Raw genomic sequence first — 16,016 nt, 5'->3', positions numbered from 1 at the left:
TTTAGACCATTTCTTCGATAACTATTACAATTTTTCGAGTAATTAAGACCGAGTCACCCCATTTTCTCCAAAAAGTCGCACTTATATATAATAGAGATAAAATAAGAATTATAATATTCAGAGCATTTTGTTCGTTTGTGGTTTAATTAATAATTTTATCCTGTTTTGAGAAAACAAACTCATTAAAATCAAACTAATTTCTACGTGACATTCTTTCCATGTATAAACACAAATAAACACTTGAGATTCAGCTGGCTATTTCTTAGTGCTGAAGAACAAGGGGTGTTATTTGTGCCTTTGGTTTGTACTTTACAGCGGTTATCACACAACGAAAATCATAAAATAAAATTTTATAATTTTTTTAAAGAGCAAGCTTTGTCGGATTTTTATAACATTCGACCAATTTTCTAAAAAATGTGAGACTACCCACGTTTGTATTTAATAATGATCAAATAAGAATAATAATAATCAAATTCAAAACATTTTTTCCATTCTGGTTTCTTTTTTGAGAAGAAAATTCACTCAAATTAACAAATGTCTACGTGACATTCTTTCGATGTATAAACATAAACAATTGAAGTTAAGCATGTACACTGATAATAATACACTTTTTTCCGTTGGTTATTTGCTTTGAGTACATTTCATATTGTCTGTATATCTGCAGATGGCACCCCCTTGGCATTTGCACTCCCGCGGCGTAGGGGATTCTAGGTGTCATTTACATCAATGATTTTTACTACATAGAGTTAATCAGAAAACACAAATTTTCTATAATTTTTCAAAGAAGCGGAATTTGTTGGATTATACTTCAAGGGCGAGGGAAGTTCTGCCGAAGCAACCTTGAGTCAATGTTTTATTTAAAACATTGAATTTCAAACCGAATATTAAAAAAAATGCCTAGAATTTTTGCGGATTTTTAGACACATTTTTCAAAAGTAAAATTTTTCACTGTGAAACATTCTGTAGATTAATTAATTCATTAAAATACTTAACACATTAATTGGAAAAACATTCAGTTAACTATTCACTAATTAAATTCAGGTAGGTAATATAATTGCTTCTGCTTAAAACAATAAAAAAATTAGTAATTTTAATATAATTATAAAATTACAATTCAACGCTTTTAGTTAAAATACTTTGTAATTAATTTCAATAAACGTAATTACGTGGAATTAAGAACTAATTCATATTTAACAGAACACCATTAATTGTAATTATGCAAGATTGATACTTAACCAATTAGTAATTAAGGGTAATTTAAAATAATTACTGGTGTCTTAGTGAAATTTAGTTAAAATTAATGCTGTTAGAAAATAGATCGCCGGAAAATATTGGGTTAAATATCTGGAAAAATATCCAGCTATTAAGGGTATTTTTGAAAATAACCGGCTATTTAACAACACTAAGTTATTACTGAATGAAAGCCGGAAGATATCCGGATGAATATTCATTCATATTCATAAAGGATGGGTGGGCGGGGTAGTACTTGCAAGTACTATCTAGCGCCAACCTACCCCCTTATTATTTTAAAAAGTATATGATTTGCCAAAATCATTCCTTTCTTAGCAGGTACCAGCCCCGCCCACCCACCCTTTGTTTCCTTAGAAGATATGTCATTGGCCAAAATTAGTCGTATCTTAGAAAGTACTGTACTTCCGAAGATTAGACTAAGATTATACTCTAAGAAAAAAGACGAGGGCGGGTGGGCGGGGCTAGTATTTACTAAGATACAAGATTGTTTGACTTTAATAAACCACTAGAGGAATCCAAGTTTATTTCAAACTCTTTCAAAATTATCAGGAGCCCCAAAACCTTTTCAAACTCTTTCACCAGAATTATGAAAACTAACATATGGTTAGGTTCAGTAATAGAAGGTTAGAAGATATATACTGATATCTGGAAAATTATTTTAGTTAATAACGAGAGAATAATTAAAAATGATTTGCGAATTAATTACATTTAATTAAAATTGACGTACACAAGTCCTATCAAAAGCGATGACTAAAGCTAATCTAATTATTGTAATTGATTAAAATTAATTCGAAACTTATCTAGCGTAATATGTTTCCAAAGAAACTATTTGTCATTGAGAAATTAAAAATTATTGCCTTTATTTTCAGCGTAATTTTAAATACTCTGGTAATACAGATACTAGTTTCATAGTCATTTTTATTAATCAGTCACGACGAAACACCCTGTATGGTAGGTAATTAATTAATTCATTAATACATGATACATTCATTCATTTTACTCGTGGTTGTTTTAAATTAATTAGAAACGCATATGGTTTATTAACAAGATCATTTTTTATAGTTGAAAGTAATAAAGCAAAATTCACACCGTACAAAGTAATCATAATTCATAATGTAATTACATTTACAATTAATTGCATTTAATTAAAACTGTCGTTAAATTCAAAAAAAGCAACTGCGTAAAATTAAGAATTTTTATTCATAATTAATTAAAATATATTAGTTCTAATTAACCAAGATTAATACGAAATCAATTAGTAATTAAGTGTAATTAAAAGCGATTGCTGGTGTCATAGTTAAATATAATTAATTTTTTATACTTAGTTTGGTAGATTTTGCTATTGTTTAATTTTAAGTGTTAACTAATAATACCAAAATAGCAGTTTATTAATTAATTATTTTATAAATATTGTTAATTAACACATATCTTGTGGTTAATTGTAATTGGTGATTGTTTACTTAATTATGAAATAAGAAACTATCAAGGGATAGTGTAGGAAACGTATAGTGCACAGCTCCTATAAAATGGTTGATTTCTCACATCTCTGTTCAAAAATACACTAGATTATTGGAGATTTTTGAAAGAAAAATGTAGCAATAAAATTCCACAAGTTTGCCACACGCAATATATGTTTAAAAATTAATTTAACAGAAAACATTTTTTTTTAAACTAAAATTTATCAAAAATTTGTCCATCTACCGCCTACAGAAAGACTGATGAAATTTTGCTTAATAAATTTTTACTGTCATTTCAAAAATTTTTGAAATATTATTTTAGTTATATATTGTTAAATATCGTATTATGACGGTGATAATAACATTTAATATTTTTTATTATTTTACAAAAATGTTGCAAATAAGTTATTATCACAATGAAACCATCTAAAATAAAAATACGCATATTATAAATAAAGTATATATCAGGGGCAGTAATGTTCGGTGTAATAACAATGTATCGTTTTTAACTGAATCCTCAGAACAGCGAAAATATACAGGATGTGTCATTTTATCAAATGTAAGTTAATTGCATATCATAAAATTTAGGATCTGTGAGCAAAAATCACAAAAATTCGGTATTTATAAGTGCATATAGTGTGACAATTATACATATTTTCTAGATAACGGTGTTTTAATATTATACTTGATACATAGTAGCTGCGAAAAAACACTACTTACCACCTGCTTTCTAAACGTATTTCTGTGTCAAACATCTCGTCACTATTTACTATCACAGTATTTCGTATTCCCACACGTTGTCACCGTTCCAAACTCTGTAAAATTAACCCGTTTTTTGCTTTACAACCCTGAAAAATTTATGCTCAAATTCAGGTCACGAAAAAAATTCAAAATTAAAAATGGTTCCATCGCCTGGTCTAATTTCTCCTGCCGTCAAATATTTTATTAATAAGCAATCGCCAAGAACCTATCATTTCGTGTCACAATTAGACTCGTTAATGTAAAATTTATTTTATCTGGAGCAATTAAATTACAGGCAAGTGTAACTGCAATATTTACGAAACGATATATTTCGGAAAACTTCTCATTTATAATGCAGACCTGATAGTTTATATATTATTACAGAATTTTATTTTTTACTTTATTTTCCAGAGAGTTTGAGTCACTAAATATGGTCCAACGACGCACCACACCACATAACACACAACAGTTAGTTAAAAGTATTTTCGGTGTGAACTTGTTAGTTATGAGGGTTCTTGGTTTTTATCCTCCTCGGAAATGTGGGTTCTTGTACAGATTATACTCAGTTGTAGTTTATTGTATATTTACGTTTCTAATACCAGTTTTGTCGACTTTGTATCTAGTCACGGATCCGAATTTGAATTTAGACAAAGTAGCGGACAGTGCGTTCATCATATGCCAGCTGGGATGTTTTATTATTAAAATGTTGCCATTTTTGCTCAATGGCAAGGAAATTAGGGAAAGTATTTACATGATGGAACATGAAACATTTGTTAAGTTTACTAGAGAACAGGAACATATTATTCAGGATTGTAGAAAAATGTGTAGACGGACAAGCTATTTATTTTTGAGTTTTTGTTCGGCCTGTCTTACAACTTGGGCGATTACGCCCCTGTTCGAAAAGGAACCCAAGTTGCCGATAGATGTGTGGTTGCCTTACGACTTTGGAAAAAATAAAAAGCTGTACCTTATAAGTTACCTTTACACATTTGCAGGTAAGATTCAACATTTTTTAAATTAAATAATTAAGAATGTTCGAAAAATATAAATTTCTGAATATTTTCAATTTTAGGCACTGGCAGTGGAGCCCTATCTAATGGAGCAATAGATCCACTAATTGCAGGAATGGCCTACTTTGCAACTTGTCAAATAAAAATCTTGAAAGACAATTTACAACACTTGGGTAAACACTTAGAAACAGAGAGAAACAACAATGAAAACCCGCGTGATGCAGAAAATTTAAAACACGAATTAATATACAGTCAAATCAGAAACTGCGTTTATCATCACAACGTTATCATAAAGTAAGACAAAAATCATGTGCTACTATAAAAAATGTGATTATTTTCTTCCAGGTTTGTGGAAAATTACGAAAATGTGTTTTCGTTTGTAGTGTTTACGCAATTTTGTGCCAGTGTTCTTGTTATTTGCATTTGTTGCTTTAGGCTCAGCCAGGTCTCCAAAATCTTGTTCAAAAAATGAAATTCGACTGTATTGTGTTTTTTCAGATGACCTCCTTTTCAATGAGCTTTGTCTGGATGGCGATTTTTCTTTGTACAATGTTGTCTGAAATTTTCTTGTATTGTATCTACGGCACGACGCTTTTTGAAGAGGTATTAATTTTTGGAAAATTAGTGAAATTATAAAATAGTGATTTTTAGAATAGTACATTAATGCAAGCTGTACATATGGGAAAATGGTACGAATATGACCAGAAGTCAAAGAAGTCGTTAATAGTTTTAATGGAACGGTCTAAACGACCGATGGTTGTAACTGCCGGAAAAATTCTAGATTTGTCGCTAGAAACATTTACTACGGTTGTATTGTAAGATTTGTTAAACACTAGTGTTTTATTATTTTATTTTAGATCCTAAGAAGAGCGTATTCTCTACTTGCTGTTCTTAAAAATTACTGATTTACTATTGAAATCAGATGATATATAAATATTATCCATGTTGTTTTATGTGTAAAAACACTGTTAAATGGTAATTTGTACACACCTAGTTGAATAAAACTGCAACATTCCATGCTTTCGTGTTTCATTTTTTTTGTAAGTTTACCAAAAATAAAAACCAAGGAAAAGTTTTGATTTGTGTTTACATCCATTGTAGTAATTCTTTATTTTTACGATTTTTTATGGTTTTATAGACATCGAAAAAATTGAGAGGCGTTTATCTGTCTAATGTAAGAATTATTTGAAAATATACAGGATGAGCCACTAAACGCGGGTTTCTTGATGTCTCACTAAATATTAGAAACAGAAGAAAAAGTCAAAAATTAACGATTCTTTGGGGACTAACTATACTTTATAACGATTTTTAACTATACAGAGTGTTTAGCGACGTCTGATGGGTGTAGAGTCGGTCACGTGGTACGAAGTTACGGTGCGGCGTTGTCACGTTATTCCAATTTTGTGTTTATAAAAATGTTTTAATTATTACAATTTTAAGAAACCGATATTTCTTTTTTTTTTTTAAATAGCACACCCTATATTTTATTACTGCGTCTAATTATATATTTTTTTCTCTTTCTTTTTTGCTCAGTTTTTTCTATATTTAAAGTTGATAGTTATTGCGATTTTTTACTTTAGAGACACATGGACATATTAGAAGAATGAAAATATTAAAGTTTCAGTTTTTTTTATAAACACTCAGTACATTAAAATTTTGATTTACTTAATGCTACAACAAAGTGCGCATCTTTTTTTATCCTTGCACAAAATATTGTAAGACGTAAGGACTTTAAAAATTACCGAATTGCGATTTTATTTGTATACCCAATGAAAAAAAATTTCAAGAAAGCCTATGTATACAGGGTGAGTCACCAACAGTGAGTTTCTAGACGTCATTCTCAGTAATTATTGAAAAAAATAGTAATTAAGTCGGGGACTAAATTCATCCCATTTTTAAAGTATTTGTAAAATTATTTTCAAATAAACAGTGTTCTGTTTTTTCGTTAAAAATCATTATAAAGTATATTAAATCGTCAAAAAACCGTTCAACATTGATCTGCAACTTGTTCTTCTATGTTTAATAACTAATGAGACATCCAGGACCACGTACATAGTGACTCACCCTGTATATTAAGTTGAAAAATTTGTGGAATTTTGCTTTTTAAAATTTTGAAATGACGTCATCAGTGATTATTGATTAAGATTGGTTGTAAAATTTTATTTATTTTTTTTTCAAAATCCGACTTATTCAGTTCTAAAACAAGGGTGGATTAATAAACCACAGGTATATAGACGTACAATTTTACATGTTTCAAACAGGATTTACTTAGCAAAATTTTGAGATGACATCATCATAATTGTTGACCATTTTACCACGTAACGACATTTTTAATACAAATCTGAAATTTACGACAACCCATCAAGTATAATCGGAGACCATTTGTCTCATAAAATCACCAATAGACTTCAGACGACAGATACGCGACAAACTCAAAGACGTAAACGGAAGACCAACTTTTTCATATTCTAGGATCTCGAGAAATTAGAGGCACAGGAACATGTGTGAATCATGAAAACACAAAAAAAACTAGCTGGAAAATTTAATCAGCAGGAAATATATGATAGGACGGACGGAAATTTTTCCTAATTAAAATGTACGTACCTTCAACATTCAACTGTGTACAAAGAAATTACAAATCATTCTGTTCTGGTTTAATTTTGTCATTATTCAATGTTTTCGTTATCAATATCTCCATATGATCGCAGCTATAACAAAGATCTGTCCATTCCCTGTCACTGTCATGATAAGAACTCTAGTAATTTTTACTCGTCGAATACCGAGTTCTGAAAATTTAATGCTGCATTGAAATTTAACCATCGAATAGTTTGAAACAAAAAAATAATTCGATTACTAATTATAAATTCTTGTTCTCGTCAAATATTTTATTAATTGGTAATTGTCCAAGAAGCAAGAACCTATTATTTCGTGGTGTGGGTTTGAATACAAACCGGGAAATTAAAGCCGGTAATGTAAAATTTATTTTTAAGCAATTAAATTACCTGCTGCAGGTGTACTTAATGTAACTGGAATATTTACCAAATTATGTATTTTCCTCATTCATAATGTAACAACAAAAGTTTATAAATTACTGACGAATTTTCAGTTTGTCTTATTTAAGCTCACTTCGACTTATAAGTAACATGGAAAACCGAAAAAAACTTGTTAAGAGCATTTTCGGCATTAATTTGGGGGTGATGCGAGTTTTGGGTTTTTATTCTCCTCAAAAATACAAACACTTCTATAAATTATACAGTTTTACCGTATACTGCATGTTTACAAGTCTAGTTCCTATTTTGTCTAGTTTGTACTTAATCATGGCCCCACACGTGGATTTAGACAAGGTAGCAGATAATGCTTTTGTGATATGTCAGCTAGGATGTTTTACAATAAAAGTGCTGCCATTCGTGTTCAACGGAGAAGAAATTAGAAAAAGTATCTACATGATGGAACACCCAATATTTCTGGTATTCACAAAAAAGCAAGAAACTATTATTGAGGATTGTAGAATAACATGCAGACGAACCAGTTTGCTATTTTTGGTTTTTTGTATCATGTGTGTCATAACTTGGGGCATCGCCCCTTTTTTTGAAAGTGGCTACAAATTCCCGATTGATATCTGGGTGCCATACGACTTTACGAAAAATTCACAGCTGTATTTTATGACATTCTTCTACGTACTTGCAGGTATTATTAATTATACATTTACATTTAAACTATGTTTTTTTATTTGTTTAGGAGCTGGCAACAGTGCAATAACAGATGGAGCTCTAGACCCATTAGTTGCAGGAATGACCTATTTCGCGACTTGTCAAATAAAAATTCTTAAAGATAATTTGCAACATTTGGGTGAGAAGTCAGAAGCAGGGTTAATTTATCAGCAAATAATGCACTGCGTTTCACATCATAATATTATCATAGAGTGAGACCGTAACAAAAACGTTAACATTGTATCCTGTATGTTACGTTTTTAGGTTTGTAAAAACCATAGAGAAGATTTATTCTTCCGTAGCTTTCACCCAATTTTGTGCCAGCGTTGTCGTCATTTGTATATGTTGCTTCAAACTAAGTCAAGTATTCAAACACCCGATAATTGAAAAAATCACTTTTAGAAAATAATTTTCAGGTGTCTCCTTTTTCGATGAACTTTGTCTGGATGACGACATTTCTCTGTACCATGCTTGCTGAAATTTTTTTGTTTTGTGTTTACGGCACGACGCTTTATGAAGAAGTGCAATTCTTTTACTTTGGAGGAAGTTTAAAAATAATTGTTAATTGTTTTTTAGAATAACACGCTAATTCAAGCTGTGTATATGGGAAAGTGGTACGAATATGATCTGAAGTCACAAAAAGCTCTAATAATATTAATGGAACGGTCCAGACGACCGATGATTGTAACTGCTGGAAAAATTCTAGATTTGTCGCTGGAAACATTTACTACGGTTGTATAGTGAGTGTCATTTACCACTAATGATTTTTTTATTATGTTTTAGATACTAAGAAGAGCATATTCTTTACTCGCCGTTCTTAAAAATTATTAATTAAGCATTAAAATCAGCTTTGTACGAGCTACACTTGTCATGTTGTGATTTTATGCATAAAAACACTGTTAAATGGCAATTTGAGCACACCCAATTTAATAAAACTACAACATTTGATTTTTCCGTTTTTTCATTTTTTAATTTCAAACTCGCCAGAAATAAAACAAACAATATGTTTAATATGTAATACATTTATAACCTGCTGTCGTCCTGTTAAATAATTTTGTAACTATTGCAAAGCTCCACCGCTGATTCCTTAGGTTCCTACTTTACTAAAAATAAGTTTATGATTTAAAGCATCAAATGCACGGTTTAGGTCATCTAAAGAAAGAAACTAACTTTTTTAATGTATAAAATTACTTGGGTTAAAGTTGCCTCTGAAACAACTAATATACTGTGTAGAATTTAGAAAAATATCTAGAAACAAATATTTTTAAAAATTGGAAAATCTATAGGAATCTTCAAAATCTAACTTAAATTATTTTAAGTCAAAGTTACCTCTGAAATAACCAAGACACTCTGTGGAAAGATAATTTATAAAAATATCGTTAACCAAATATTGTTCAAAATTGCAAAAATTACACGAATCTTCAAAATCTAATGAAGCTATAACATTTCTCTTACTCTTTGAATTCTTCAAATTTCAATAAATTTTAGAATGCTAATAATAATAATGCTATCTATCAACTACAAAAGTGATTAAAAGTTGAAAGTGTAAAATTTCAAATTCAGTTGGTAAAAAATGATTTTTGACATTCTATACTTATGAACTTATTTACGTGAGCTTTCCTCATTTCTGATGGGCAAAAATGAGGATAAGAAATGAAATACACGAGGTTTTAGTTTTTGTTAATGTGAAATCCTTATTTTTATTTTTGAACAAAGCCATGTGTTCACTGATATGGAGAAAGGGTGGGTGGGCATTTACTAATTTCTTTAATCTATAAAATTATTTATGTAAATTTGCCTCTGAAACAACCAATACACTATGTAGAAAGACAATTTAGAAAAGTATTCAGAACTAAATGTTTTTTAAAATTGGGGGAATTATAGGAACCTTCAAAATATAGCTTTTTTAATCTACAATTTTTTTTAAGTCAAAGTTGCCTCTGAAATAAGCAATACACTCTGTAGAAAGATAATTTATAAAAATATCGAGAACCAAATATTTTTCAAAAATGCAAAAATTATAAGAATCTCAAAAATTTCATGGAGGTATAACATTTTTTTTACTCTTTGAAGTCTTCGAACTTCAATAAATCTTAAAATGCTAATAATAATGCTATCTACCGATTAAAAAATTGATCAAAAGTTAAAAGTACAAAATTTCAAATTCAATTGGTAAAGAAATTGAAAATTGAATGGAATGATTTTCGTTATTGCATATTTGTAATCTTATTTACGCGAGCTTTCCTCATTTCTGAAGGGCAAAAATGAGGAGAAGGAATGAAATATGCACGAGGTTTTAGTTTTTGGTAATGTGAAATCTTTATTTTATTTTAAAAAATCACTGAAATGGCGAAAGGGTGGGTGGGCGGGGCTAACTTTTTTAATGTATAAAATTATTTATGTCAAATTTGCCTTTGAAACAACCAATACACTCTGTAGAAAGATAATTTTGAAAAATATCGAGAACCAAATGTTTTTTAAAATTAAAATTGAAAGAATTATACTAATCTTCAAAATCTAACATTTTTAATCTACAAATTTGTTTTAGTCAAAGTTGCCTCTGAAATAAGCAATCCACTCGGTAGAAAGATAATTTATAAAAATATCGAGAACAAAATAGTTTTCAAAATTGCAAAAAATATACGAATCTTCAAAATCTCATCTTCATTTTTTTTACACTTTGAAGTCTTCGAAATTCAATAAATCTTAAAATGCTAGCAATAATGCTATCTATCATTTGAAAAATTTATCAAAAGTTTAAAGTACAAAATTTCAAATTCAGTTGGTAAAGAAACTGAAAATTGAATGCCATGATTTTCGATACTGCATATTTGTAATCTTATTTACGCGAACTTTCGTTATCTCTGGAAGGAAAAAATCAGGAAAATGAATAAAATACACGAGGTTTTAGTTTTTGGTATTGTGAAACCCTTATTTTATTTTAGACCAAAGCCATTTGTTCACTGAAATTGTGAAAGGGTGGGTGGGCGGGGCTAACTTTTTTAGGTCAAATTTGCCTTTGAAACAACCAATACACTCTGTAGAAAGGTAATTTTGAAAAATATCCAGAACCAAATATTTTTTAAAATTAAAATTGGGAGAATTATAGGAATCTTCAAAATCTAACTTTTTTAATCTAGAAATTTGTTTCAGTCAAAGTTGACTCTGAAATAATCAATACACTCTGTAGAAAGATAATTTATAAAAATATCGACAACAAAATAGTTTTAAAAATTGCAAAATTTATACGAATCTTCAAAATCTCATGAAGGTATACCATTTTTTTTACACTTTGAAGTCTTCGAAATTCAATAAATCTTACAATGCTAGCAATAATGCTATCTATCAATTGAAAAATTTATCAAAAGTTTAAAGTACAAAATTTCAAATTCAGTTGGTAAAGAAACTGAAAATTGAATGCCATGATTTTCGATACTGCATATTTGTAATCTTATTTACGCGAACTTTTGTCATCTCTGGAAGGAAAAAAATCAGGAAAATGAATAAAATACACGAGGTTTTATCATACAATACACTCTGTAGAAATATAATGTATGAAAATATCGAGAACTAAATATTTTTTAAAATTCGCAGAATTATAGGAATGTTCAAATTCTAAATTTTTTAATTTACAAATTTTTTTAAGTCAAAGCTGCCTCTGAAATAATCAGTACACTTTGTAGAAAAATAATTTATGAAAATATCGAAAACCAAATATTTTTCAAAATTGCAAAAATTATAGGAATCTCTAAAATCTCATCAAAGTATACCATTTTTTCAATGTTTGAAGTCTTCAAACTTCAATAAATTTTAAAATGCTAATAATAATGCTCTCCGTCAACTGAAAAATTGTTTAAAAGTTAAAAGTGCAAAATTTCAAATTCAGTTGGTAAAAAAATTGAAAATTGAATGGAATGATTAACGATATTGCATTGTTCTAATTTTATTTACGCGAACCTTCCTCATTTCTGAAGGGAAAAAATGAGGAGAAGCAATGAAATGTAGACGAAGTTTTAGTTTTTGGTTAGACCAAAGCCATTTGGTCACTGAAATGGAGAAAGGGTGGGTGGGCGGGGTTAACTTTTTTAATTTATAAAATTATTTAGGTCAAAGTTGCCTCTGAAACAACCAATACACTCTGAAGAAATATAATTTATAAAAATATCGAGAACTAAATATTTTTTAAAATTCGAACAATTATAGGAATCTTCAAATGCTAAATTTTTTAATCTACAATTTTTTTCATTCAAACCTGCCTCTGAAATAATCAATACACTTTGTAGAAAAATAATTTATGAAAACATCGAGAACGAAATATTTTTCAAAATTGCAAAGATTATAGGAATCTCCAAAATCTCATCAAGGTATACTATTTTTTCACTGGTTGAAGTCTTCAAACTTCAATAAAGCTTAAAGTGCTAATAATAATGCTCTCCATCAACTGAAAAATTGTTTAAAAGTTAAAAGTGCAAAATTTCAAATTCAGTTTATAAAAAAATTGAAAACTGAGTGGAATGATTATTGATATTGCATAGTTGTAATTTTATTTACGCGAACTTTCCTCATTTTTGGAGGGAAAAAATGAGGAGAAGGAATGAAATGTAGACTAAGTTTTAGTTTTTGGTAATGTGAAACCCTCATTTTATTTTAGACCAAAGCCATTTGTTCACTGAAATGGAGAAAGGGCGGGTGGGCGGGGCTAACTTTTTTAATCTATAAAATTATTTAGGTCAAAGTTGCCTCTGAAACAACCAATACACTCTGAAGAAATATGATTTATAAAAATATCGAGAACTAAATATTTTTTAAAATTCAAACAATTATAGAAATCTTCAAATGATAAGTTTTTTAATCTGCAATTTTTTTTAATTCAAAGCTGCCTCTGAAATAATCAATACACTTTGTAGAAAAATAATTTATGAAAATATCGAGAACCACATCATTTTCAAAATTGCAATAGGAATATAGGAATCTCCAAAATCTCTTAAAAATATACCATTTTTTTTTACTTTTTGAAGTTTTCAAACTTCAATAAATCTTAAAATGCTAATAATAATGCTTTCTATCAAATGAAAAATTGATTAAAAGTTTAAAGTGTAAAATTCCGAATTCATTTAGTAAAAAAAGTAAAAAAAACTGAAAATTGAATGGAATGATTTTAGATATTGCATACTTATAATCCTAATTACGCGAACTTTCCCAATCTCTGAAGGGCAAAAATGAGGAGAAGGAATGAAATATACACGAGGTTTTAATTTTTGATAATGTGAAATCCTTATTTTATTTCAGACCAAAGCAACTTGTTCACTGTAGTGGAGAAAGGGTGGGTGGGCGTGGCTAACTTTTTACTCAATAAAATTATTTAGGTCAAGGTTGCCTCTGAAACAACCAATACACTCAGTAGGAAGGTGGTTTAGAATAATATCGGGAACTAAATATTATTCAAAATTGGAAGAATTATGGAAATCTCCAAAATCTGATGAAGGTATACCAATTTTGTGTACTCTTTGAAGTCTTCAGACTTCAATATATTTATTATTGTGTGATTTACTAGTTAAACCTTGAAGTGGAGCAACTGCTCATAATCATCTGTGATTCTTTTTTTAGTGATATGAATAGTTTTTTTCGACTTATTACAAACTCTAGTAGGATTAAAGACCATATGGTGATAGAAAATAATGAATCAAATTTATTTCATTATTATTCATCCGGAAATCAACATTAAAGTTCCCACATGGGACTCTTGTCGTAGCAACTTTATGAAGCTTTTTCACGAGATCGCAATATAGAAGCTCCACAATAAAAATGACAATACTTTTTTACATTTATTTTTAAAATATTAGAAAAAAAAACATTTTAGTGGTAGCAAAGACACGCATGTCAATTCCGACACGTGCAGTGTAATACTAATAATAATTTGATGAATAAAAAAAAATAGAGTAAACCATTCTTGATTTAATAAAAAAATAGGTAGGGTGATATAATCTGGATATTTTTGCCAAAATTTGTGTGTCTAGGCGAAAAAATTAAAGCGAATTCGTACATCATAGGTATAGAGGAGCATGGAGGAACTGAATAACGTTTAAATCATTTTAATATTTGTATCTTTGAGATGGCGTCATCAGATTCTTGGTAGGAATGAACAGCCAAATTTGGGTTTGAGTTTTACTAATAAAATTTGACAATAATAATTGATACTTGCAGTTTCGCAGATTTTCTGTCTAAGAAAAATTTACCATGATAACCTTAAAGCGTATGCAAATTTTTAGGGTATTCGGTGTTGTAGTGTTATAAGAAAAAGGTACATGAGCATACAATTTTACACGTTTTAAATAGGATATACGTTGCAAAACCTGAAGTTAACAGACAACAGACTGACGGCAAACGACAAGCAGATGGAAACGGTGGACCTACTTTTTTATCTTCTAGAAACACCAAAAATAAAATGAACAGGAATATAGTTATGATTCGTGCAAATGGCAAAATGACTATTAGAAAAATTTGTAAAATTACGAAAAACGCAGAACGATCGAACAATGTACGTACCTTAACTTTCCTGTGTAAAAATAAATTACACATTATTCTGTTCTAGTTTAATCTATTCTATTTTCGTTGTTCTATGTTCTGTGCTATCAGTGTCACATGATCACAGTCATACCACAGATCTATCCATTGCCTTTCACTGTCTGAAAAAACTTCGTTGAATGGTTTCTGAAAATTTAATGTTGCACCTGTCTATTGAAATATTTTTTATTTAAAACAAAAAAATCAATTAGATTACTAATTATAAATTCTTCGTTTCGTCAAATATTTTATTAATTGGTAATTGACCAGAAAAACAATCCAAGAACCTATTATTTGGTGAAGTGGGTTTGAATGGTGATGTAAAATTTATTTTTAAGCAATTAAATTAATTACCTGCTTGAGGCCTACTTAAAGTACTCATTTATAATGTAACAACAAAACTGTATATATTAATAACGAATCTTCAGTTTTTCGTACTTACGTTTACACTTCGGCTGTGTTCATATGAGAACATGGTAGAGAGAAAAAATCTAGTTAAAGACATTTTCGGTATTAATTTGACAGTGATGAGAGTTTTGGGTTTTTATTCTCCTCGAAAATATAAACTCTTGTATAAATTATACTCATTTACCGTATACTGTGTGTTCATTGTTTTAATCCCTGTTTTGTCAAGTTTATACTTAATCATGGATCCACACGTGGATTTCGACAAAGTAGCAGATAATGTTTTTGTGATATGTCAACTGGGATGTTTCATAATAAAAATGTTGCCACTTATGTTCAACGCAGAAGAAGTCAGAAAAAGCATATACATGATGGAACACACATTATTTATGATTGTCACAAAAGAGCAAGAAATCATTATTGAGGATTGTAGAACAACATGCAGACGAACCAGTTTGCTATTTTTAGTTTTTTGCATGCTTGGTTTCGTTACTTGGGGCATAACTCCTTTTTTTGAAGGTGACTACAAATTACCGATTGATGTTTGGTTGCCATACGACGTTACGCAAAATTCAGTGGTGTATTTTATGACCTTCTTCTACGTACTTGCAGGTAAATTAAAAAATGATTGATAATTTTCTGTTGAAATTATATATCAAGTATTTATTTGTTTAGGGGCTGGAAACGGAGCAATATCAAATGGAGCTCTAGATCCATTAGTTGCAGGAATGACGTACTTTGCGACTTGCCAAATAAAGATCCTTAAAAATAATTTGCAACATTTGGGTGAGCAACCAGAAGCAAAAACCTGTAACAAAAAATCAATTTATGAGCAAATTATGCATTGCGTCTCTCATCACAATATTATCATAGAGTGG

At 29.5% G+C, this 16,016-nt stretch overlaps 2 protein-coding genes across 2 annotated transcripts; both read left to right on the top strand.

Annotated features, from left to right (window-relative positions):
• The first annotated feature begins 3,879 nt into the window (after positions 1-3,879).
• LOC135128860 (odorant receptor Or1-like) lies at positions 3,880-5,364 on the top strand. Its single transcript, XM_064055938.1, has 7 exons — positions 3,880-3,988; positions 4,052-4,444; positions 4,522-4,753; positions 4,805-4,904; positions 4,958-5,062; positions 5,111-5,266; positions 5,317-5,364. The coding sequence occupies exons 1-7, from the start codon at positions 3,880-3,882 to the stop codon at positions 5,362-5,364; spliced, it is 1,143 nt and encodes a 380-aa protein (XP_063912008.1).
• Positions 5,365-7,602: 2,238 nt separating this feature from the next.
• On the top strand, positions 7,603-9,000 carry LOC135128859 (odorant receptor Or1-like). Its single transcript, XM_064055936.1, has 6 exons — positions 7,603-8,146; positions 8,198-8,381; positions 8,434-8,533; positions 8,586-8,690; positions 8,746-8,901; positions 8,953-9,000. The coding sequence occupies exons 1-6, from the start codon at positions 7,603-7,605 to the stop codon at positions 8,998-9,000; spliced, it is 1,137 nt and encodes a 378-aa protein (XP_063912006.1).
• Positions 9,001-16,016: the final 7,016 nt, after the last annotated feature.

The sequence above is a fragment of the Zophobas morio genome, unplaced genomic scaffold (genome assembly GCF_036711695.1).
Source record: "Zophobas morio isolate AGI-343-1 ecotype UQ-CSIRO unplaced genomic scaffold, CSIRO_AGI_Zmor_V1 ptg000014l, whole genome shotgun sequence".
Classification (NCBI taxonomy): domain Eukaryota; kingdom Metazoa; phylum Arthropoda; class Insecta; order Coleoptera; family Tenebrionidae; genus Zophobas; species Zophobas morio.
Note: the sequence above shows the minus strand (reverse complement) of the source record. Positions and strands in the feature narration are given on the sequence as shown.

Excerpts from the sequence above, each read along its gene's own strand:
- LOC135128860 (XM_064055938.1), top strand. The coding sequence starts at position 3,880 with ATGGTCCAACGACGCACCACACCACATAACACACAACAGTTAGTTAAA. Across the intron at positions 4,754-4,804 it reads CATCACAACGTTATCATAAA|GTTTGTGGAAAATTACGAAA; the intron begins GTAAGACAAAAA and ends ATTTTCTTCCAG. Across the intron at positions 5,267-5,316 it reads CGCTAGAAACATTTACTACG|ATCCTAAGAAGAGCGTATTC; the intron begins GTTGTATTGTAA and ends ATTTTATTTTAG.
- LOC135128859 (XM_064055936.1), top strand. The coding sequence starts at position 7,603 with ATGGAAAACCGAAAAAAACTTGTTAAGAGCATTTTCGGCATTAATTTG. Across the intron at positions 8,534-8,585 it reads GTTGCTTCAAACTAAGTCAA|GTGTCTCCTTTTTCGATGAA; the intron begins GTATTCAAACAC and ends AATAATTTTCAG. Across the intron at positions 8,691-8,745 it reads GCACGACGCTTTATGAAGAA|AATAACACGCTAATTCAAGC; the intron begins GTGCAATTCTTT and ends ATTGTTTTTTAG.